The sequence below is a fragment of the Lycorma delicatula genome, chromosome 2 (genome assembly GCF_047948215.1).
Source record: "Lycorma delicatula isolate Av1 chromosome 2, ASM4794821v1, whole genome shotgun sequence".
Lineage (NCBI taxonomy): Eukaryota > Metazoa > Arthropoda > Insecta > Hemiptera > Fulgoridae > Lycorma > Lycorma delicatula.
The window spans coordinates 230,696,529-230,723,998 of record NC_134456.1 but is presented as its reverse complement, the minus strand read 5'-3'; the positions used below and the strand labels follow the sequence as shown (position 1 = coordinate 230,723,998).

The following is a 27,470-nucleotide window of genomic DNA, read 5'->3' as shown; positions in this document are numbered from 1 at the left end:
TTATAAATCAAACAGCAAGTTTTTTTATTTCAGTTTAGCCAAATTATAGACCTTTTTAAATATAAAAATGATTGTTCTACTCATTAAAATTATCTCCAAAAGTGCTTTTGAAAATGCATTATTTTTGATAAATAAAAAGAACCTTTTTCTTATATTTACCACTTAAGGTGGGTTCATTGATTTTTTTATTAAATAAATAGATTAAAGGTGTATAAAATGACACATATAAAGCTACCAACAAAAATCACTCACTAATACATAAAAATAGAGAGAGAGCTTAATATAAACGTATATCATGTAATGTGTTACCATCTTTACACGTTGTTTCAGGAACAATTTGATTGAACATTGGTTACAGTTAACCGAAATATTAAAACAAGTTTTACAATTTTAACATGTAACAATGGAAATAGTTACCTGATATACTAGTTTATAACTGAGGATGAACTCATGGATATGAAAAGATTTTTATATATGTTCATAAGTGATTTTTGTTAATAATTATTCATTCTAATATACTAGACCATAACATGTTTAATAAATATATATAATGAGACTACTTTGAAATGACTATCTTGCTTATAATATAAAAATATAAATTATTTACTTTCTATCAAAGATTATATTATGTAAATAGGTTCACCTTATGATAGCACTTCATATATTTTGTACTTGGTCATGCTGAGAACAGTTTTAAATTTATATTTTTCCAGATTTTATGAGTTTTTACAAGAAGAGTGATGCTGCTGTTATAAACAGCAAAAGGAATATAATTAGATGATTATCATAACACATTTTCGCTTGTTGGAAAGTAAAAATAACATAAAAATCATTTCCATAATATTATTAGTGACTAACCTTTTGTTGCATTCCATTAAGGAACGGGGCTGGAAGGTAAGGATAAAAAAGGTCTGGCCTCCGATGAAGAAAGTCTGAGTCCTTGGGGAGGGGCGGAAGATCTAGGGACATGCGGCGCCCACGGCGTGATGCTCCGTTGGTCCACATGTGTGTACCCATGTGCACCTGAACAAAAAAAAAGAAATATATAGTTAAATTAAAATTATCATAATTTCTCATGGATTACTAATAAGAGTAATACTGGAATCATGATAATAGAAATTTAGAGTAAGAAAATAAGTAGCATTTATTTTGATATTTAAACAACAAAAACACCTTAACTCAAAAATTTACATACACAGGGTAAAGAAGTCTTATAAATTTTAAGAGTTAGTTTATCCAAAACCAAACTAAAAAAAAAACGTAGTTAGTAACATGAAAACCTTATATCAGCATTATTTCTAATTAAAAAAAATTATAATAAAATTGAAACGATTCATCAAATTAATGGTAAGATTTAACTGAATTGTCTGCAATATTCCAAAAATCTCTGGATATTTTTACACCTTTATTGAATCAGTTCTCATGGGCAGATGTATCCCTTATATGTAAAGTGACTGTACCTGTATCATATTGCATCCTTGGATAGCCAGGCGAGGAAGTGTTGTTGTTAATAATAACTGAACAACAGATAATGCGAAGTTACTAATACTGTTTAAATATTATTTGGTTGGGCTCAATATATCAATTTTCTCTATAAACGGCAGCTGTTAAATCTCTGTGCCACCCCGAAGATGATTATAAATAAATAAAAAAATTCTAAGCAAATTTTTATTTTTTTTTAAATAAAAGAAACATATATTTTTACAATATAACTTTAAATAAAAAAATAATATATGTATGTAAATTAATTTTGTTCTGTATCATTCTCTGAGATTAAATTTGTATCACAATAACTATAACAACACAAGTATAATATTTTGTAATATATAATTACAATAATTAAAGGAATTACATACCTACAGGTTTAAAGGTTTAAATAGTTGTAATACTGCAGTCTTGACTTTAAATTGCATGTGCAATTTAAAAGTGCATGATTGTAAAGAAACAATCACTTCCCAATAATTATTCTTGTTATTTGATTAAATTGGTTAGTGAATAATCTTTTATAAATAACCAATCAAGTAAGATAGTTTAATAATTAACTAAAAAACCTATACTTTTCATCTAGATATATAATAAAATTTTTCATTAAAAAATCGCTAATTTAACAGATAAAGAAGAAAGTTAACATAAAATTAAATGTAAGACTGCAAATATAATTAGATTAAAAAAAAGATTAGAAATTCAATGTTTTTCAAAATGGGTATAAAAAAATGTGGATAATATACATTCATTTTTTTAAACACTATGGAATATTTATAATTTAAATTAATATTTAATCATTTAAAATGTATTGTTAACCTTTGTGGTTAACAAGCCTCAATAATATGACCGTACATTTTATTTGTAATAGTGTACAATGTAGATTATACTATTTACTTAAATAAAAAAAAATGTATATACATCTGATGATGAGGGTATCCTCAAAAGTGGTCCTTTATTTAACGTGGTAGATTTAATAAAACTTACTTTATGATATAAATATGTCAGTAGACAATATTTTGAGGTGTGCTTCAGAAGATCTTTAGTAAATTTTTCCTTTAAGAAAGTAATTCATTATTTAAATAATATAGTCTCCTGTGAAAATAATAATTAATTTTATATACAGGGAATTATTTCAGCACACAACTCAACCGACTGATGAATATAATGTATATTTTATATATTAGATGCAATTTAAAAAGTAGCATCTGGAAACATAAATTTCAAAAATGGCAAAATGAAAAGATATAACAAATTTCTAATCGATTATTTATTTTGTTTTACGCTAAAGAAACATACGTTTGAAATTTGAGATGAATTAATATATAAATGCCAGATTCTTATCGCTTATTAATCCAGGGAGCATCTGAATAAGACAGCAAAATGCCAAATTTTACATTAGTAAATGGGAATTATAAATCTTTTCAACAATGAAAGTGAATAGAATGTTTTACATACATTATTTTCAAACTATATTCATTTAGGAATTCTTGTTACTCTCCTCATTAAATAAGACTAGTTTTACAAAAATAGGACTGATATTAGTTTTCAAGTAATTTATACACTATTATTATATTAAATATTCAAGCAATAATACGTTAAATAATTAGTAAATGGTACAAGTTCACAGAAAATAATATATATTAATGTAAACAGAAAACAAATAAAAAAATATATACATATACAAGAAAAAGGTAAGTACAATAAATTAAACTAAAAACTAATCCAGCAAACAATAAAAAAATATTATTAAAATTTTGACTTACTGGTATTAAAATAATAAAAATCATGATAAATAAATTAATCCTTTTTATTGAAGTAAAAATTATGCAAAGAATTTTTTTTGTATGAAAAAAATGCTTCACAGAGCTGGGAGCTGAACAAATAATAAGAAAAAAGTTGGCTATTCATTCCATGTTACAAGAGTGTTAATTATGTTAAAAATATTTCTTTGTTAGTTGTTGATGTTACATTTAATTAGGACAATTATATCAAATTGGAATTCTCTAACCAAAGTAAACGTAGTGTTAGTAATACAGAAATATATAACTTAGTAGCAGATCACTACTTTCTCAGTTTACTTTGAATGACTCAATGAAAAAAAAAATGGTTAACCGGTGTAACATCATTATGTTATAATTATCTATGAAAAATATATGTAACATATGTATAATTTAAGAAAAAAATATATGTAAAAAGCCTTTTAATGTGCGTAAAAACATATAAGCACATTTAAGCTTCATAAAAATTATCATTTCAATAGCAAAATAGTGTTTTTTTATATTTTGGATTCAGTAGTGGCATAATTTTTAACAAGATTTAAAAATAATTACAATTGGGAAATAAATAATAACTATTTTGTTGTGTGACTAATAATAGTTTATTACTTAAAAAAAATCAATAAGAAGAAATGTTTTTAAGATAGTATATAAAAATGCTGGATTATATGTATAAATATAAAGGTGCAATTAAGAACCAATTACTTTACTACTTTTTTCAAATCATTTTTTTCTCTTTTTTTGTTGAAAAGGATTATCAATTTATTACCTTCAAGTTGCCTTTAGTCGTGAAGGCTTTGTGGCAGATTGTGCACCGGAATGGCTTGTCGCCTGTATGGGTGCGCATGTGAATCTGAAGCGCTGATGACGAAGAGAAGTTCTTATTGCAAACATGGCACAAGTGCTTTGGCAAGCCTGCAAACACACACACAACACGCACACACGTGCTGTTAGTCAACTACTCTCATACCCCTGATATTATCCGACAATATTAAATAATTATTATTATCATTATTATTATAATTACTATTAATTTAAATAACATCTTTCCTCTGTTTAGTATTAGTTATATAACTTTATTATCAACAGACAACAGATTTTATTAAAGATAAAATATTTGAATAGATCTATTAATTAATAATCATTTTTGATAAAAATAGAAGACTTTAAATTTAAAACCTTTAATTATTACAATTAGTTTCCTTTTTTTGTTACAGACAGGTTTGCCAAACCACTGAGCACCATTTAATATATTACGAGCAAAGGTTATAAATAAAAGCTTTCAGTTAAGAAGCACATTTACAGTTAGTAATGCGATATAATTATTAATATAAGCCAATTCAATAATTATGGAATAAAAAAAAATTAAATTCTAAATGTATATAAAAAATATATTTTTCTATACGTGTATAAAATGCAAACGTTATACTATTTATATACAATAATTAATCTCTTAACTTAATAAAGATTTAAAAAGATAAATATAAAATTTACTTGTAAATAATGAATACTAGGTGGTCAAGCTAACATCTACATTAAGCATGTGCTAAATAATGTAAAAAAAAAAATTATACATTTGTTATGCACTGTACATCGAGCAGCTGAAACATTTAAAAAATTTTTTAAATAATAATGAAATTATCAATGGTTTTGCAGTTAAATTAATAATACTATAATCAGCAGCAATAAAAAAGAGATGTTATGAAATAACTAATAATTGCTGCTGTGTAAAAGAATTTTGTTTGCACTGTCACACTATAGTAAATTAAATTCTAAATGAAAAATGATTAGTTGTTTTGAAACTAGAAATAATTTTAAAAAAAATATATATATATTTAAATAGATAACCTACTGATTAATTTTACATTCTAATAAACCTTTTTTTTTAATATTTGAAAAAAAATTAATGTAATAACATTTTACTTGGAAATATTTAAGGCATAAAAATAATTATTCTATGTACCATCTATTTATACCTACACAGCTAAAATGATAATGCAAATATAAAAAAACAACAGTCATAAAAAGTTTTACTCTATAATAGGAACACAAGGTATTACCCCCTAGAACAGTTCTAGAAGAAATATCAGGGTAAACTTTCTAAGCTAAATTGTTTACAATTAATAAAATCCTAGTTATCCATTTTAACTGGGGTTACAGGTCATTTAGATAATTAAAAATGATTTTTCCTTAAAACCTAATAAGTTTTTAAAATTCATTTATAATTTTAGTGTTATCAAATGCTATAATAAATAACCAATGTCATACTATGAGTTGCTGGAAGGAGAGTGATGAATAAAAGTGTTATAGTAGTATTGGAATGTGTTAACATTAGTAATGTTTAACGAATTATTTTTGTAATAAGTGGTAGCTGCTGCTAATGTAATGAAATAAATTAGCAAGGCTACTAAAACAAATAAACCGCTTTTAATGTGTTGCTAATCAAATTTTTATAACGTTAGTACTATAGGTGGTGCTAGTTATACATTTTTATGTAAAAATTATATAAAACAATAAAGGGGCTGTTCTCTTCATGTCACACAGCTAAATAGAGTGGTATTTAATTTGATAAAAGAATTTTTTTATGTGCTGTATGCAAAATTGCATGTTATGGTTAATGTTTCCATGTGCGTGCTTGCGCGCACACACACATACATACACACACACACACACACACACACACACACACACACACACACACACACACACACACACACACACACACACACACACACACACATATATATATTATGTTTTGTGTAGTGCTTGGATTAGTTTCTTATTGTTTAGTTGTTTATTATCAAAACAGAATTTCTTTATATTCTGGGTTGATTACTTTATAAATAAATTGTGTGGGTAATGTATTTTTGATTTTGGGTATTGGTTATTTCTTTAATTTTGGTTCTTTTCATTATGTTTTTTATATTTATCTAAAAAATAAATATTCTTTTATTTATTGGTATCTATTTATCGGTATCCTTTTATTTACTGGTGCATCCAGTTTGTCCTATTTAGTCCAATCATTACAATTTAGTCTGTAAATTCCTTTGTATTTAGTTGCTACATTTGTCAGTCATGTTTTGTAAATATTATATATAATCTAGTGTAATTTTGTTTCTGTTTTGAACCATACAATAATCTTCTTTTGTGCATGTATGTGACTGCTGGTTGAATTTTGTTAACATAATTTATTTTTTGTCAAAAAGGTATATTTTTTATATTTATATTTTATATAACATGTCTTTTACTGTCAGTGGATATTAGTTATCGACTCTGCAGGTTGTTATTAACTTGTGACTATTTATTTATGCAATGTATTGGAAGAACTTCATCTTTTCTTCCTTATTTTCTGAACTAATGCTCCAAAGGGGTTGAGGTAAGTGAAAAGTGGTACTTTTAGTTGGTATGAATCTAATATTCTAAAATATATGGACTTCCCAGTGTTGTTTTTTTCCCACATTTCCATTAGAAAAATATATTTGTTTTAGTGAGTTCAATTTAATTGATGTCTGATGAAGATGTATTAGACGATGTAACATGTGTAATAAGATGCATGTTTGTGTACAGTAGTGAGAAATAATACTTTTCATAAAAATGGGATAAGATGTTTGTTTGTAACAGAAAATATGATTTGTGTCAGCTAATTTTCAGTAAATTAAAAATTCTGACATTTCCATAAACTTGAATGTGCAATTTTTTCTAAAAATAAGAGTCTAAAAAATCTATTCTAAATCAATATTTACTGCTATTAAATGACCAGACTAACTATTTTCATATTACACAACATAATACCTTGACTTACAAAAAAGGACCTTATCGTGCTTGTTTCAATTTTTAATAAGTTATGTGAAAATATAAAAGATCTGACCGCTTAATTTAAAATTAAATTAAAAAAACTTTTATCAAGAATATATTACTCTAAATAGTTTTTAAATAAATGAATATGAATTTCATAAGTTCTTGTTTAATTATTATTTTATATGTTAATACAGATTATAATCACTTCTTTTTTATTCATTAATTTTGCCCTTAATAATGTTGTTCTGATCAAGGCTGGTGTACAGTTTTCCTTGATCCTTCCAGGCAACTGATAGGGAAGTTTTTCTTTAATAGTGGAATAGCACATTCATCCTTCATGATGAACTCCTTAATAAAGTGTTTATTTATTTTTTTATTTATAAAATGTGCTAGTATATTATAATTGTATGCAACTTATTTTGAGTTTTGAATATACTCTATTAACTTGAAACGGTAGGTTTTTTGGGAGTAATTTCAATTTAGTTTGCTATTTATCCATAGGAACTGTCTATTTAATATTTTTGGTTCAGTCATTTTATATAATTTATATAAGTATAAAATGTTTTAAAAAGGATGCAAACCAAATTTTGATAATGTATATATGATTTTTTTATTTAGAGCATTACTAAAATATCAAATTACAAATATATTTAGAACAAACATACCTTAAATCTCACAATAGATGTTGAAAGTGATTAACTGTAACCTGGATGCAGGTTCTCTTTCTTACCCATTTCGTGAGATTTGAAGTGACTGTTTACAATGTTTGTTATCTCACTCTAAATGTTATTTCTCAAGATGGTTAAGTATATGTGGATTGTTCTGAAAAACTACACTTTTTAAATACAACCAAAAAAAATTTCTAAAATTGTAAGATCTTGAGATTGTGATGGGCACAAATCTTTTGAAATCAAGCAATGCCCAAAAAATTCTGTTATTTTATTAACAATGTAATAAATAGCGCCAATATGTTTGTTTTCCTCTAACAGAGCAATAAACCATAGGATCTCTAAAACCTCTGGTTAAACTTCATCATATGTAGTTTTATAAAAAGAATAAAGGACCAGTTACACAGTGACAGCAGTCATCAATCTGGAAACTGACCTTATTAACAGCAATCTTTACGTGTTTGCAATGATTATTTTAGAAAAGTGTACAAATTATAAACAGCACTAATGTGGTAAGTGTACAATTTTAACTTTCTTACATTCCTGAAAGCGATAGCTGTTGATAGCTTTCTAACTGTGGGGAGAGCTTTCTTTGATATTTTCTGGGTAAAAAGAGTTAAATACTCTTTCATACCTTAAAAATGTTCATGGTTAACAGTGTTAGCTTGAACCCTTTTGATTTCATGAACACTGAGTCTTTCAAAACTAAACATCAAATATTGATAACTTTTTGCAATCAACATATTGGAGTAACTAGAAATTAAACATATCATTTCACATTTTTTAAAGATTTATATGCAAAATAAAGTAAATGTTCTTCTGTATAAAACAACACAACTCTGACAATATAAAGGAATGGATACTGAAATGACATTAGTATGACAAGGTTATTTCAACTGTTACATGCAGCTAACCTTGAGTATAGTGTTGCCATCTGACAGAGTAATGCAAAATTTACCCATCTCTGAATTATTTTCTAAAGTTAGCATCCTTTTTAAAATACTTTTTACGCTACTTATTTTGATTTTAGAATGTCTGACATGAAATTCTGGTTTGTTTGAGAGATTTTTCAAATCATTTTCTGATTTTCTTTAGAAAGTAATGTATTTAGATGGTTTTTAAAGTATTTTTTATAGCCATTTTATTATTAGCCATTTTATTATATAAGTATTTTTTTTTTAGCCTGTTTAATAATAATGACTGTTCTGGTCTATATTTGTTTACAAATAATAAACAGTTTTTTGATCATAACAATTTTGAAAATGTTTGAACCTATTTATAATTGATGATAAAAACAATCCTTTACTAAAAATTACCATCAACAGAATTACCCAATACTGTAACTTAGTTTAAAAACATTTTTATTTTTCTTAAAATGAAACACTGATTCTATGAAAATGTTTCTTAATAAACATTTCATTACAGATCGTTATCATTATTAATCTAATTTATAAGGTTAAATAAGAGGAATAAAATCATTATAAAAAGAAAAGAGTTATTTATATAAAAATTTTGGTGAGTCAGTTTGGAATGGCATGTATATGTATGTAACAGCTGTACATGTGTGGTATATTGTACAGTATCTTTACCAATTGCAAATTAATGATAAGAAATTAAAAGAAAATCAGTAAACATTTCTAACCGACTGCAGTACACTTTAATTTAAAGTAAAAGTTCTAAAAATTTTACCCAATTCTGTTATGACTGTTACTTGAGCTCTCTGGCTTTTTCAGAGATCTTGGTACAAGCTTGAGTCACAAGAAAAGCAAATTCTGTCTCAGGTAAATTTTTTTTAACTTTCATCTTAAACTAAGGTGTAATATAATCAATTTAAACAGTTTTTATATTTTATAAACATGCAGTATTATGGGTTCAAATTTAAACTTTTCAAAAATAAAAAACTATACCAAAGAATCTACTTTATATATATAAATATATATCATGATTTCAGTATTTCTTATTAAATATAAATGTATTTTACATAAAAAAATTGTACAATAATAATAATAATGATAATAATACTAAATTAGAGCATAAACTATAACTTTTGTTGGGCAAAAAATCATCTTATTGATTGATGGCTTCTTACATTGCACCTAAAACGAAAATCACAATGAATACAAAAAATTCTTTAAGAATAGTATAAAAAGACAGGAAACTGGAGTGATAGAGGGAAAAAATATGAAAGAAAATTTAACATGGACTAAATAAAGTTTTTTTAGAATGTGGATTGTGTCAGATTAAAGAAAATAAACATCAATACTTCTGTAGGATAAAATCTGGTATCTACATTAATTCAAAATATAAAATAAATTGTCCTGGTAAATGTGACCTAAATTCTAAGTACTACTGCATGTAATAGTCACAAAATGCTTTTGAGAGAGAAAAACAGGTTTTATTCATTATATCCCTCAAAGTTGTAGATAGGGATATTAATGAACCTTTTCCCTTATTTAAAGTAGATTCTCACCTTTAATAAATTTGGAATAATTAAAACTCATGAATGTAATAATGCTTAACTTAATTTTTGCTTAAAATAATGAAGTAATCATAGTTTTATCTAACACCACAAATTTAGTGTTTTAAATATTTATTTATTTATGAAATATAAATATTGTTTCTCATCTTTGAAATCACGACTTTTTTCCTTTTTGTTGTCATCACATTTAATTTAATGTATACTAAAAGTAGTGAAGACAAGTGATAAAAACTTTAGTGAAAAATGATAAAAACTTTCATTTGGACTTCAGGTATTAGTTGTATACTAATATATTGACAGGTTAGGTTGATGACTAATCACATGGTATTTCATATCTAAATCATTAATACAAATATTTGTACTTAATCAGCTTTTCCTATAATTCATTCAATTATAAAAAAGTAATCTTTATCACATCTATTGAATTGTGCTTTTATTTATAAAATAAACTGACATTAAGTAATGTGATATACAAATTTCCTTCTTAGCAAGCACAATCATGGCAAGTGTGATAAAAATATACTGAATTTTTATTAATTTTCCAATTTTTGTTCTTTCCATTTATGATAAGATGATATCTGGATGTAAGAAATTCAGATATACTGAAAGACTGATGGTCAAATAAGAAATAATCTTTTGTTTGTAATGTATGATTCCAAAGATATGTTACTGAAGGATACGTAATACCCATATTGTATTCATGCCTATTAAAACCAAAAAATCTCTCATTCACTTTTTTTTAATACTCCTCACCACTTGTTAAAATTGAAATGGAATTAGTGAATATTTCATGCATATAATTCTCCCAATGCATGGCTGTTTTCAAACTTATTATAAATTATTTAAAACAAAATATGAAAATTATGTACATATTATATAATAAAAAAATCATATTCTAAACCAATATAATTTGGGTTATTCTGGGTTGCCAGGAGTCAAATATTTGAAAGGCTAGTGACTTGAGTAGGTTAAAAAAAGATTGATTTCTAGTTATGAAAAATTGTTATCCAAACTAAAAAAAGCAAACAAATATAAAATTATTAAATTAACTTTAATGCAAGCTTGAAAAATATTGATTTATCTAACCGATATAAAAACTTATATGACATGTTGATAAATAAAAAGAAAAAAATCCAAGAATATATTACAATAAAATTTAAAGCTTATCTAAGAAAGAAGCTGAAATCACTTTTTTGCCTTTAATTTCATGTATAAGAATGTAATTTTCAGTAAAACTGAATCCTACATAAGTATTTTTCTATTAGTAGTTAATGAGAACGTCCTTTTAATTACTTTAAAAGTAAATCTACTTCCTCATTATTAAATTGTCTAACATACAAGGATTTTAAAACAACATTCCATTTTAACACATAATCTGTTTATCATTACGATGATATAAAACTAATGTCATAAACTAATTGTAGACATTACAAAATTTTTTATATAAAATTTCCTTATTCTGATAGAGAGTAATACTCTTCTCTTCAGAATTAACTTCTTGGCTGAAATTAGTAAACTTAATTAAAGATATGTATACATAACCAAACAATTAATCTAAGGCTATGAGAGCTTAAGTAAAAGATTTCACTTTGCAGTAACATTTGTCAACTAAATAAATTCTATTCTTGAATTATAATATTACATAGAATAATTAATGACAATATTATATAATATTGAATGTTTCCAGTATTACTTGACAGTATCTGCATATTGATAATGTATCTGAATGATTTATGGAAAGGTACTTCCATATATCCTGAAGAGTGGTAAGTTTTCTTTAAGTAAGATTGAACCAATTATCAAGTGAATTTTATATATCTGGAGAAAAACAATTTATTGCAGTATCTGGTCAATACCAAGTAAGTCCTTGATCAGTAATGTATTGGTTTCATTTTTTATATAAAGATATTAAAATCTCCTAAGAAATTTTAGATGTGAAACAATTTTTAGGATGGATTTGCTTATCTTGTTTCAAAGTTTCTCTAATCCACTTTTTTCCTTTTTTGTGATTTGTTGATTTTAACCGTGCAAAGCTGGATTTGTTCTAGGTACGGAGAGGCTTGTAGAGTTATGCATCTTTGTCATTTATGTGGTTTAGTGGAGCATGGAACTGTATTTATGGTACAGCCTATAATCTCCTGTCTGATGAATATAAAAAGTCAGGAAAACAAGACTGCATAATCTAGTTAATTCCTTTAATACATCATTAAAAAATTTGAAAATAAATAATTACAGTTATTTAATACATTCTATTTTTTTATTGTTTATACATAATTTTCTGTAAATATTAGTAGTTTTGATCAGAACTTCTGTGTCTTAATAGTCGCCTTTCTTTGCTCACGCCTTTCCTTATCCTTTAATCCTTCCCCATGGGTAGCCCCATGGAAACTGGGTGAGTTGTCTCTCTGGTTCCATATGCAGGATCATGTAGACATGTATAGTAATGTAAACAGGTTTCTTTACAAACTCATCAGGTGGTAACACTCTTTTATGGGCATGTGTAAGTCTAAAGACTGTTTCCTATTGAGAACTTGCAAAAAAATCCAAACTTGTAACTCAGATATCCGGTAGCAGGTAAAGTTAGATTTCCAATTCTTCAAAAATATATTTATTCTCAAAAACGTATGTAGTTTAAAACTTATAAAAATGAGAAAAAAATATTTGATTTTATGGGAGTGTTAAGAATAATACCCAAAAAGCTATTACAATGACATAAGTAATGTAATAATGTAACCATAGGTTAACAGTAAACTCAACTGTACTTTGCTTTATTTTACATCTACAAGTTTTATTTGATTTCTTTAGTAGTCTTCCTCGTTATGTTATTACATCTTGAATAACATTTCAAATTGCTTAAAAATAAATTCCTTGAAACCATTGTACTCATATATAATTGTATCATTTTTATCAATCTTAAAGAATATTTTTTGTAAAAAAATGTCTACTTAAACCTGTTAGTTATCTCACAAAAAAAAGGAAAGAGTTTTGCTGTTATCTGTTAATACAGAATGTGGCATATAAGTTTTTATGTTGGTTAGGCAGTGAAGAAATGCATATTTTTCTGTATACTTTGTCTTGGAAAAATAACATTGCATAGATTTTAATTTTGTGTAAATCTCAGTATTTCTTTGACAGTAGCTAATTATTTCTTAATTTTACATAAATTTAATAAATCTCTCAGTTGATGACTAATTGAAAAATATAACCTGTATTGGTTAGAGGATATAGGACGTATATTCCTTCTTTCTGAAATCAGGCATAAAAGAGATACCCGGTAAAAAGAATAATTAGTCTGATCTCTTGTGGTGTCATTTGTGTTGGCACCCAACTGGCAATATTTTTATTACCATATAACAAAACTTATAAACAAAAATTTTTAATTAACATGATATTAAGAAATATTCTAGGAAAAATAAGTCTTCCATTGGTCATTGTGGCTTGTATCACTATGAAAAGTGTGATTGATAAATACAAGAAGGTCCCAGCCTGATGTAAGATTTCTTCCTGTGTGAAAAATGCATCATTTAATGTCACTTTAAAAGTACTCAAGCAGAAAAGCAATTACAGAAATCAAAAGGAAAGAAATGGAAAGATATTAAAGGATGTCTAATTAAGACTTCCCTTGGATCTACAGAGAAAAGTGGCTGTTTTTATTTTTTAGTAATTAGTGTACATGACTGCCAAAAACACTTCTGCCACATAGGATATAATAGGTTTAACAGGCCCACTTTGTGAAGCTAGACCAATGGTTATGCTATTTCTAAGACTGGTCTGCTTCAACTTATTTATACGGAAGGATTTGACAAGTACCAACAAAAATTTGGATTATACTGTGTTACCAGGAGTCAAATATTTGAAAGGCTAGTGACTGAGTAGGATAAAAAAGATTGATTTCTGAGTTATGAAAAATTGTTATCGATGCAAAAATAGCATACAAATATAAGATTATTAAATAAACTTAATGCTGCCTGAAAAAAATTGAATTATCTAACCGGTATAAAAACTTATATGACATGTTGATAAATAAAAAGAGAAAATCCAAGAATATATCACAATAAAATCAAAGCTTGTCTAATCTTTAAATTTCAGTATATAAGAAAGAAGTTGAAATAATTTTTAGCTTTAATTTCATAAGTATGTAATTTCAGTATGACTGAATCCTACATAAGAAGAATTTTGCTACAAAATAGTTAATGAGATGAGTAGGTGATTAATTTAAGACAAGTTCAGACCAGATATCAATTTAGGAGCTTTGTGTACCAATAACTTGTTTTACCAATTCAACAACAGGTCATACTTTTTTAAAAATTAAGAGGAATTTACTGGAGAAACCTAGTTCGGAATACAAAGGATGAAAATTTCTAGATAAATATATTGTGTGATATGACCAATTATTTTTCTTGACCTTTCTGGAATTTTTTAATGTAAGAGGTTTTCGCTTCTGTTATAATCTAGATACAGCAATTGAAGCTATTTTTAAAGTAAATAAAAAATATATATAGTAAGTATACTAACTAGGCTGTCGTTTTGGCAGTGGTAGTACACTCTCTCCCTCAGGTGGTGATCGTTTAACTGGTAGTTCCTGTTTAAGAGGTGGTTCGCCTGATAGCGGTCGAGGACCTTCACTGCTGGCATTACTTGTCGTATCATCACTAGCGACTCCAACGCTGACTCCAACACCTATACCGGTTATACTTCCGCTGAGGTTTATAGTACCTGGTATACTCCCTGATGAGGTAGTTATTGATGAACCACCTAAACTTCCAGGAGTCTGCTGGCCCGTTGACTTGTGCTCAAACAGGTGTGGTGGCATGTCACGTATTTTGTGCGTTAACATGTGCTGCTTCATGTTTCCCTGCAAATAAATTGCAGCAACATAAATTGCTGACTGTAATTATTGCTAAAAAATAAAATTAACTAGTTCCTTCTGTAATAAAAAAAATTCCTTTTTTTAAAAAAAGAAACAAAATTATACCTTAATAAACAATTAATATTGTTATTGTTCTCAGTTACTGTTTAAATATTATAAAAAAACTACACATGTACAAGTAAGGCATAAACATTATGGGATCTTTTCGGTTCTGCTTATTCCAGTGTATTGAAGGCTTTGATGGATGGTGAATTTGATTTACGGATGGGTATGGAAACATTTATTCTATGTCAGGAGTGTAATAAATATCAAGTCTAGAAAAAAATTTCATCAGCATTATTCTCATTATATTTAAGTTCATTCATTTAGTCAGTTTTTTATATCTAATATCTAAAAACGGGTTGAGGAATTTAGTAATAGTTTTAGGTTAGAATGTGTGAGGTAAAAAATTTTATGCACTTACCGATATATAAAAATGTTCAGTAAAAATTTTGAACATTACAAGGGAAGAAGTATGGATATATTTATAGTATATAGTTTAATGCTTAGATACATCTTCAATTTGAATGTCTGCCAAATTAATTATTGATATCAACCAAAATTTTGGCATCAGTAGTTGTTGATGCTGTCTTTTTACAATCAACATAGCCTAACAATGACTATTACAACATTTTTTTTCCTTTTTTACTTTATTAATTCTCATCTGAAAATATTAACTCCTAGTGAATTACTTTTCATTCCTAAGAAGAGAACACGACAAAGGAGTGATATGTATTTTAGAGGAAGGGGTTTCTAGGAGGAGGAGGATAAACTTTAACTTAGATTAGTGAACAACTGCATAGCAGGTCACTCTGAGTAATGAGCAAGTTACATAACAAGGCAACACAATTAACTATTATGTCATTTTGAATTATTATAATAACAAACCATTAAATTATTATAACCGTTAACTTAAAATAACAGTAACACTATGGAGAGGTTACTACTTGTTATAAAACTGTAACAAAGATTATAAAACCAGAAAAAATCTTTTAATTAAGAAAAAATTTTTTAGCGAAATGTTGAAGAGCAATAACCATTTGGTTATAACGTTGGGCTGTAAACTGAATCTTTGGTTTGACCATTTATTACATCATTCAAATGTCTTATTCTCTTCTATGCATTTCCAGCAGATTCAAATTGGGAAGTGATATATAATGAATCTGTTAAATACAAATTAATTATTTCCGTGATAACACACGATTTGATCAGTTCTTGAAATCAAAAATAAAGAAGAAAAATCCAAAAAATTAAGTACTAAATTACACAATGTAGATGAGTGAAGTACGTTTATGTGAAGTGCATAGCAGCATTACCTTATGTTTAAATTATAATCCAGTTTTAAAAGTTATAACAAGTCGAACTACAAATATATTAATTTATTATAGCGTAAAACTAATTCAATTTGATCATTATCAATTGATTTTTCATAGGAATATGTTTTATGAAGATATAAAACTATGCAGAAACAAAATTCTGTAACCGCATTCAAATTTTTAAAAATATTAATAATTTTATATATAATAAATATATTCGTACATCATAGATAAAAATTTCACACAATAATAGCTTGATATATTTAAAAACCAATGAAAATTTGTTTTATTAATTTTTATTTTTTATTTTTTTGTATTAATTAAGCCTAGTAATAATTGTTTGAAGATGTATGATTACTACTACTCCACAGGGTATAACCTAATAAAAAAATTTTAATACAGCCCAAGCTTTGTTCATATTAAAAAATCAATATATATTAAATATTTTTCAATGTTATATCTTTGTTACTTTTCATTTAGGCTAGTTATTAACATTACTTTAAATAAATTTATGAGTGAAATAAATGAAGTCTCAAATATATGAGAATTTGGCAATGAATGTTTCCTTTTCTAAAGTCATCAGTCATTTGAGTAGTTTCTCTAAATATACATTTCAGGTTTTGTCTTTCTCTAAATTTTTTGTTCACATTCAGCACTCTTATTACTTAATTAAGTGAGATTAGGCCTAATCGGCCAAACTAATTCTTTTTTATAGAATTCTTACAAAAATTTCTTTCCTCTTCTTAACTCAGTTATTCATTTTTTTTTTTTTTTTTTTGTTTAGAAATAACCTCATTTAATTTTCTATGTTCATCTAAACCATAAATTTCAAAGTTATTCTTTTACTTTTTGTCATTTTCATGTCCATGTTTCTTTCATTATTACATGAACACATATTATTAATATTTACAAGAATCGGTTTATAAATAATTCTTAGAATTATATTTGATACTAGTAGACTTCTTTTTTGCATTCTCTACTTTACTCATGATAATATCTATCTTAGTTTATTTGATATGTAGCTTGTCTATCCTTTGAAATTTTATTACCAAAATTACAAAATGTCTGCAACTTTTTATATGTTGAATTTTCCGTATCTTAATCTTTAATTCCCTTTGTTACCTATGGTTTTTTTTAGTTTTATTCATTTTCTAACTGAATTTTTCTTTTATCAATAAAAGAAATATACCATTCATCCGACTAATTTTTGGTTTTTATCCAAAGAACATCAACAACAGAGTATGTTAATTTCTCCTCAAACGATTACTCCATTCTCAACTTTATCCTATTTTGATGCAAATTTAGGTGTTGTAATATGATTAGGGATTTATTGAATTAATTAGTTTAAATTAAGTATTTGATTTAATTTGAGTAGGCTATTTTAACAGAAATAAGGTAGGCTATTTTGTTGATATAAGATCATTTCTAGCAGTAGTTAACTCAACAAAAACTTAAAAAATTTAGATTGTTTTTTCTATTTTTTTTTTGTTTTTTACGTGTAATAATAAATTATACGTATACCATAGTAAGTCGGGATAGTTTTTTATGTTCTTTATTCATTTTATTTGAGGAAAGTATAAGGGTCTTTTCTCTTTCTATCCCACAATTGTATTTTTTACGTTACATATTAGTAATTGCTTACCTTTAAATCCGAGAAATTATAATCTAACCAAACTTAACCTACGCTCGGTAGTCAAGGTTAAGTTTTGTTAGATTATATTTATAATTATAAGCAATAATGTTTATACTGGACCTCTCTTAGGTACATTTGTAACGTCCATGGTTGAATAAAATCGACACAGACTGATTACAGACAGCGACACCAACGTCTAGTAAAATTGTGCACTGTTATACTAAGTAACCAGATATGTTTAAAGAAGACCGATTAGTTTAAATATGAACAATTACGAATACGTAACATAAAAACAACCATTGTGGGGGGGGGGGGGGAAACAGAAAAGGCCCAAATTCGTAAATAGGACACCACTTTAAGAAAATGTTGTTATTTATTGTATATAATAAATAAAACTTTAATTTTGGAGCTACTAAATTTAAAAGTTATTTATTAATTATTTAAAAGTTTAGGCCTAACAAAATTTTCTAATGGTCATTTCATTATATCAGATAGTTTATTTTTAAACTGATTTTTATTTTATTTTACTCTTAATAAAATTAAAAAGAAGTAAAATTAATGAAAATATTTAGATTCTATGAGAAGTAGCTTAATTTTAGCGATATTTTAATTGTCAAGAAATTTTTTCCTAGAAAAGTATTCGAATCATTTTTATAACAGAACTGAGTGGCGTTTATAAACATGCCGCGATATACGATGCCAAGTCAAAGAGAAGTAATCTGGTACCGTATTTAAAATAATAAGATTAGTTACTTGTCATTTAAAACACGTGTTCTATTTCGGAAACATTTTTTTTTATTATAAAACAAAATGAGGTATATTATTCTTTAAGGAAAATTATAGCCGGATCAAATTAATTAATCGAATTATTTTTTGTTCGTTTTAATTTCGTATAGATTAACGATGACCTAAAACGGACCGTACCTCGATTTATATCGCTGATAGCGTATTAAGAATAGGTTATAGGCATGTTATAATTTAGCAACTACCATACCGCTATCTAAAATAAACCTTCACTATTCAGTCTGTCCTGTGGAGTAAAATAATTGTAGATCTCCATTGCCATCACACTGGCATTCACTCATAGTTTGGGAATCATCCAACGAGTTGCCTACTGGCTAATTTCAGCGGAACCAAACCATTCTTACTGTACAGTTTTACACATATTTTATTGTAGGTAAGATATTTTGATACGTAAACGATACCACTTTAACCGATTCAGAAAAATGTTTAACATTTTCTATTTATATTAAATTTATAAAAATAAATAATGATACAAATCGTACTTTATTTCCCAATCATTTTTTTATTAAATAAATTACATTTTATTTTATTCCTCAAATTCTTCTTCTAAAAAAAAAAAAAACAAAATTAAGAAAGGTTTTTACTATTTTTTTTAACCTCGAATTTATATCGATGTGAAACACTAAGAAAAATTACAGATGAAATTTCTCTCTGAATAATTTTGTTAAATATAGTATATATTATTGCGAAGACAATTAATACATTTTTCAATTTAATTTATTTATCCAATTTGCTTTTAATATCCTTTTTTAAAATTTATATTTAACCATTTTTTATTATACTAATAACAGGTTTATGATTATAAAAGTAACTTATACGTATATTGTTTAATATATCAATACCTTGCTTAAATGTCATAACATGTACATGTACATGGAAGCTGAAAACCGACATCAATTATGATGTCGGTTTTGCGAACGATTCATTAGTTCGAGCGATTTACACTTCTTGATACGAACGATTTATCTAAAATTGTATTCGTGTTTTGGGGATAAAAAGGAGAACATTGGAGTTAGAGCTGTGTTACAAGATTACAACTCAAGAAACAGTTAAAAATGTTCAGGATTTTCAAGCTTTTCGTTGTAAAAGTTTTTGTTGTTAGTACGCTAAATTCATGAACGTTATTTAGTTACAATTGATAAAAGTGTTTACAAAAATCATATGTAATGAAACATAAACCATGTAACATTTTGGCGGCGGGCTCAGACCCGCTTTTTTCTAAGTCAAGTTAAATTTTTGAATTCATATTATAATTAAACTGGTCATATATCAATCATAAAAAATAGAAATTTAACAAATCTCTTTTGTTTTAAATTTAATTTCCTGTACTCAATCTTATTTCATTTGAAATTTAGTCGTATCTATTCACATTATAATTTTAAACTAAACATAAATCGATATTCATGTGGAGGTAAAATGTTTTGGCATCACACCAAATTGCATTCCATCATAGATATGTATATAAGCAGATGAAATTTAGAAATAAGACCACATTTTATTTTTGTTTTATTATTATTGATTTATTCAATCGAAGAGATATTATTAATTAAAAATTTTGATTTAATTTTTCAAACCCCTTCCGTTTGAAAATCTTGGAGATTTTTGGAAATATTAAAGTGCTTTTTAACGTTCTTTAAGGTTAAGAAATTTCCTGGTACTAAATTGAAGTTTGTAGAATGCCTAGAAGTTCCTCTATAATTAAAAAAAATTGCTTGTCACGTTTTGGTTACACTTTAGTGGAATATCTACGAAGATTCATTATCGTTCATAGGCAGCTGTTTTAGGACGTCAGCCTGTTGTTGTAAAACTAAACAAATAAATAATCTATGAAGAGTTACAAACACATCGTTATGTTAAACCCGATCAGTATAATAATAATTCATCAATTCTTAAGTTAACTCGAAATTATCGTACATATTAAATTTATAATAATTTAATTTAGTTTTAAATTATTACTGATGTGTTTCTAATTTCGTAAATTAGTTTTACGATTATGTATTCGATGAATTTTTAGTTTTTATTATAAAAATAAAAAATAAAATAATGATTTCTTATGATTATACTTAATCTAAAGGGCTTAAAACTAGTTTATAATTCATTATTAAATACGATTAACATTATTTAAGATAATAGTAATAAATATAAGTAAATTGATGGTAGGAAAATGTTCTACCTTTGTTGAGAAACCTCGGTCACATATAGTACATTTGAACGGCCTTTCTTTAGTGTGACTGCGATAATGTATTTCTAATGCTGAATTACAAGCGAAAGTCTTGAAGCATATATTACACGTTGTATTTCCTCTCACTAAATAACATATGAACATAAAACATAATTTATAATTAATATAATATTAAGTAACACGCTAAGTTGTATTATGTTACGCTTAGATTTTATCATTAGAAAAATATATTTATAAGTGGTGTAGTTTATTATAATCTGATAAAACATATAGACAAATAAAACATTTATATAATTTATCTCATAATCCAAATTATTATTAAACTATTTTACTAACAATAGAGGTTATTATTCATCGTGATTTAACCTCAGGTTTTAACAGTTTAAAAGATTTAAAACGAACCTGTAATCTAAAGTTAAAGAAAAAGTATACAAAAATATCTCTACGTAATATTAAAATGTAAATTAAAATAGACCTGAAGTTTCTTATACAATTTCAATACTGAACATAACCTTTTTCAGCGCAATACTTTGTCAAAATGTTATGCGATTCAAAAACGACTTCACAACTTTAATATAAAAATAAAAATTGCATCTAAAAATCTATTGAGGTGTCTTTTACTCGATTCGATTAAGGTCAAATTTTATAAAAAAAACACGTCAAGTTTGTCAACGAACATTCACTTTTGTACGATAAGGTTTCCATTTTTAATGCGACATACATCCCACTTAAGTCGATTTCATTTCAAACTGTAGCCAGCAAGTTGGGAGTTACCTCTGCAGCTGCGGCGTTAATTCGAGGTGTTCGCTCAACAAGATCAGCAGGTAAAAGCCTATTAAAACCGATCTTTAATGAAACCCTATAAGAAAAAATCAAGCAGGATCATATATGGGGAGCGAGGTGGTAATGTAATTAGAAATTCACGACCGATCCACCGACCTGGGAATCGAGGATCAAGAAAATCTCGGACTTCTAGGCGGTAGTGAGGTGGTCTCTGTCTTACTGATAATAATGGCGTCCATCTTACTCATCATCATCTAAGTGAAGGATTAGAAAATTTTGAAGGACGTCCAGATAAACGATACCATTTACGAATGTCTCCTGGAAGAAAAACGGATCGTACAGTTCTTGTTTGATTAGGACACAAAAAAAAAGATTGACCTTAAGGCTACCATGAATGTGCTCCAAAGTTTTATGAGGGTTATCTCTACCGCATACTCGGCAGTTATGAATGATCACCGTGCCACTGATCAAACGTCGACTCATTAAAATTTACATCGTCTAAAAATGTATCGTTGTCTGTAATTCTATCCATCGTTTTCACAAAAACTGCAGCCGAGGAATTCTGTCGTCATCTGTAATGTGTTGAACCACGGTTAGATTGTACGGTTTCAAGTGCAATCGTTTATGTAATACGCTCCAAATAGTCGTTTGTGAAATGCCAGTCTTATTTGACTTACATCCAGTTCTTCGGACTACGTGCAAAGCTTTCTCAGAGTTGTTCCACAGCAGCTTAAGGAACGCGTGGGCGTCCTGGTGATTTTGTACGATTAACAGAACAACTTATCTCAACGAAGGTTTGGTGCCAAGAGTAAACTGTATGCCTAATAGGAGACTCCCTACCGTACTAGCTATGAAAATTACGTTAACTGTAAATCGTAAAACCAAAACACAAACGAGCACGTTCTGCACCAGTCCAATGGTGCATTTTTAACAATACTAATGATAGCCCTGGTGGCCGAATTCGGTACTAATGAATTATGCGAATCAAAACCTTTTGTGTTTTGCTACGAAATGAGACCTCAATTGAATCTGTAAGATACCTAAATAAATTTTTATATGCTTTTAAATTTGTGAAGTCCTTTTTCAATCGCTCGGTATAATATAACACATTTGCGCTGTTTTCCTGATTAAAAAAATACATTTATAAATTACTCTTTCAAAAAATTTTGAATTTCAATTGTAATTTTTTAAATATAATTTTACAGACCTAGACGTAGAATAGCATAATTTCTTAAAATTAATTTTCAAGCTTTTTTTATTTACTTTTTGATAATAGCCAATGAATATTTTCACATAGATTTTTTTTTTAAGAACGATTTTTTAATGACAAATTAATTTAAACAAAAAAATAAAATTGTAAAATTATCGAGATAAATGTTGGTAATTTCAGTTATTGAAATAAAAGAAAAACTCACTGGATATTATAAATTAAAAAAAAATAAAAGCAGTAGTGAACAAATTTGTATAAATTTATTTTAATAACATAATCATGCACTATTGCTGGGATAAAATTTACTGGTTTATTTATTATAGAGAATGATATCTGAGTTAAAATGATATAATCCAGACCAAGATGGTATGGAGGAAACCTAATAAAGTGTTATAGACCAAAGTCACAAAGAAAATAAAGATTCAATCTAAAAATACATCATCTATCACTTATAACAAACATAAAATGTAATATTAATCTGAAAAAAAATCTTCCTATTAATTTTTTTTAAATTTTTAACTTAATTATTAATAAGTTAAAAAAAGATTAAAATAGCAATTAAATTTAGATGGGCCCTTCTTATACTAAGGTATATAGAAATACATTTTAATAAAAAAATATCAACTGATGAAGCATATAAAATTTTACAGTAAAACACATTAATTACAATAACAAGAAAACTTTTTAAAAAAGAAAAGAAATAATATAATTTACCTTATACGAAAATGAAAAAAAATTTTTTTTTTGACTTTTAGATTTATAATTTTCCTTCTTATCTTATCTTAATATATTCATATATATTTCATCTCCCCCAAAAATATTATTTAAACATTCCTCGAAGAGCCCATGTATTTTTAAGCACGATAATTAATTAAAAATATATATACGTATATAAACAAAACACAAAATAATAATTAAATAAAATTTTAAATATTTGCGATAATAATCTTAAAATGAAGGGATTTCCTTATATATAATGTATTTGTCCAACGGGCCCGGTCTAGTGGTAAATTCGTCAATGCGAATCATATGGTTCATCAGCTTATTTTCGAAGTCAAAGGTTCTTAAGTTCAAATTTTAGTAAAGTTTAGTTGCTTTATACGGATTTGAATACTAGACCGATGTACTTTGGTGGTTGGGGTTCAATTAACTACACGTCTCAGGAATGGTCGACTTGAGTTTTTTCAAGACCATTCATTTACCGGTACGGTTACAATACATTGATAAGTCGTTAATGACTTTAATCGTTGATGTGACTCTAAATAAAAGTATTAAAAAAAAAAATAGTTCACTTTATATTTGACTGATAATCTAAACTTACTCAAAACTATTTTCAATGTTTATAACTATAGTATGCAGTGACGACAAAAATATTAGAAATATTTTTATTTATGTCTGAAAGTTTTAGAAATGTCACTTATGTAGTTAGCGACTTTTTTTTTTTAAATTATTTTTACTGAATTTTTTTTCTTTAATATCTTTTTATATATAACCGTCAACAATTAACGTCATCAGCGACTAGACTGTAATTGTCCTCGACTTCAAAATCAGCTGATTTACGTAAAGGTTTACCACTAGACCAATCATAAATTATCAAATATAATCAATAACAAAAATAATAATATTTAAATAAAACAAATAATCTAAGAATGCTTATATACCGTAATATTTTTTTTATAATTTATACCTTAATGATAACAAAAAGATATAAGAATTTTATAAACGTAACTCGTAATTAATAATTAAATTTGTAACCTAAACGTTTATAATTTTTTACATTAAAAACTATCGGCTACTTTAAAAGAAAAAAAGTAATTACTTCTTCTTTATTATAATAAAAATTAAATAAATTATGGTATTAATGTAGTAGGCGATCTACCACTGTAGTTAAAGAATTCTTAGATACCACTACTGAAACACTATATTGAAATAAGAAAATAAATAGTTATAATCTAATCAAACTTAACAATTTTCTTATTTTAGTGGCGCCATCTAAGAACTAACGTAACTACAGCGGTCGGTCGCTTACTACATTAATAATCAAATTATATATTTTTTTCAATTCATAAAAAAAATTTTAAGATAGATTAATAATTCTTTTCTGTCATAATTAACTTACCTACCGTTTTTATTAGTTCGTGAAGCGAACTGAGCTGCAAAAATTAATATTAATAATGCTGCTATTATGTGCGAAAAGGTTGGCGAATTAAAATTTATAAACTCTAAATATATATATATTTTAAATACGTTAACAAAATATTTCCAAATTAAATTTAATAAAAAATATTACGAGTACAACAGCAAATGTATTTTCAAATATAAATTAATAAAATTATTATATATACTGAATTAAATTTACGTATAAAAAAAAATTAGTTGTCATTCTAACTGTAATTCTATACTAATAAAAACAAAAAAATAAAAATAATAATAATAAAATAAAATAAAATAAAATAAAATGAAAATAATTAATTTTATCTTAAAACATGAAATCTTCAAGACATCTAAAAAAAAAAACAAATACAAAAAAATAACATAGTAAAATATTGTTTCATTTAATCTGGATACGCAGATGTTCCGTAATTTTTTATAACAATGTCATTGTATTCATTTCCTCATGCTGTGAAATTCTTTTAACGATAAAAAATAATTAAATATTCTTATAGCTTTTTGTTTTGTGAATACTTTTATAATTCTAAAATCGATCAAGTAGTTCACTTTAAAACGCATGAAATGCGTTTTGTGAATAATTATACTTAAAATTAACCTTCATATTACAATACGAAGGTCTGTGTGTATTTATAGAACGACACAAGTAAGACTAATGAGTAACAGTACTATATTTATAAAACATTTGTAAACACATCCTGAAAAACATTTAAAGTTTTATAAAATAACTAGCGTACATATTTTTTAAATTTATTTCAACGGTCGTATCTAATTAAATATAAAATTTGGGTTAAAAATCTGTTTCACTTTCACGCAAATTCAAATTTTGTAATATTCTGTTACATACGGGAAATTTTAGTTTTACAGACTGTAGTAATTAGGAGATACTATTCATTTGTTCAGTTAATTTTTGTATCTGTAATGAGAAAAATGGTATTTAAATACGATTGATTTTGTAATAAGAAGAATGATATATACGAGAAATGGTATTTAAATAAGAAGTTTTCTGTTTTAGTGCTGATGAAACAAAAAGTAACAAGAAACTTTTAATACTTTCCAAGCGTTAATAATTTATTCTTATATAATAGAAAAAATAATGATGTATGAAAATAACAAAAAAAAAACTTAAGGAATTCATAATTACCGATATTTTTAAACTTAGGTCGGATCATTTACCCCCAATATTTACCACAAGGTATTTTTATTTTGGGGTCACTTACATTATTACTATACCTAGGAAGGCATAAAAAAATTCAGTTAAAAGATATGCAATAAAAAAGTATAATTTTCGCCGATTCCTGAGGAAGGTGAAATTTTGAGGAAAACTCTTTTAAAAAATGATAAGATATGCATGCACGCATATACTGAGTTTAATATAAAGTATAACAAACTTTTGAGAAAATTAACTCCAGAAAACTAGTTAGGCCATCCCTTGGAGATATAATTCCAAAATGTTATTAACAAATTTCCCCATGTACATGAGTCTCTGTACAAAATTTCATCAAAATCGGTTTATCAAGTAAAAAGTTATTATTAAGCTTCAAACACGCTAATACATGTAGGATGAACAATGTAAAACCGAACCTATACTGAAACCGCTACCCAACACTATTTATGAGACTCTCACACAACTAGCGCGACTAGTGGATGTATATGTTACTACTGATTGTTGCTGCCGTTTATCAGGTGGTTACGTGTCAGTGCAGTTTTGTTGCAGTTCAGTATTGTGAGTGCAGTTGTGTTTGTGTAAAATGCCTTATTATCCCTGAAGGACCGCTGCTGGCGTCCGGGGCACAGGGCAAACGCGTGTAGTGGCCCGGACCGTACCGGCCACTGTTTTAATTGTGGAGAGGCAGGCCACGTCAGGAAGGACTGTCGCCAGGAGGGAAAATGTTCTTCCTGTAATGTGCACGGACACGTCCCTGGAGGCCGGGGTTGGAAAATTACCCATGCGGCATGAGGATCGGCTGCTACTACATCTGGATACCACGCGGTTCCGGTCTGGGACAGCCCCGTCCAGGAGGGATGGGATGCTCCGGCGTCTCGCTTTCGATGATCGTGCGGGGACTTCTTCCCGAGCCGCCGGGGGAAAAATTAAGATCGTAGTCCTGGTGGGGGATCCGTTCGGGCGTTCCCCATTTGAGGCGAGGCAACGTAAAGACCGGAGTCTAGGTGAGGGTAAACCCTCGGGGTCTTCTTATTTGAGTCATGGCAAAAACACACCGAATCCCGGCTGCCTGGGTGGGGCCTTGGGAACGG

At 27.1% G+C, this 27,470-nt stretch overlaps 1 protein-coding gene across 1 annotated transcript in view; it reads right to left on the bottom strand.

Moving 5' to 3' along the window:
- LOC142319721 (homeotic protein spalt-major-like) overlaps positions 1 to 27,470 on the bottom strand; it is a 504,375-nt gene that overhangs the window by 1,615 nt on the left and 475,290 nt on the right. Inside the window, exons 4-7 of the mRNA XM_075357316.1 lie at positions 21,041 to 21,174; positions 14,721 to 15,060; positions 4,030 to 4,175; positions 859 to 1,023 (exon numbers count right to left, since the gene is read on the bottom strand). Of these exons, the coding sequence (XP_075213431.1) occupies positions 859 to 1,023; positions 4,030 to 4,175; positions 14,721 to 15,060; positions 21,041 to 21,174 (785 nt within the window). The remainder of the gene's footprint in view (positions 1 to 858; positions 1,024 to 4,029; positions 4,176 to 14,720; positions 15,061 to 21,040; positions 21,175 to 27,470) is intronic.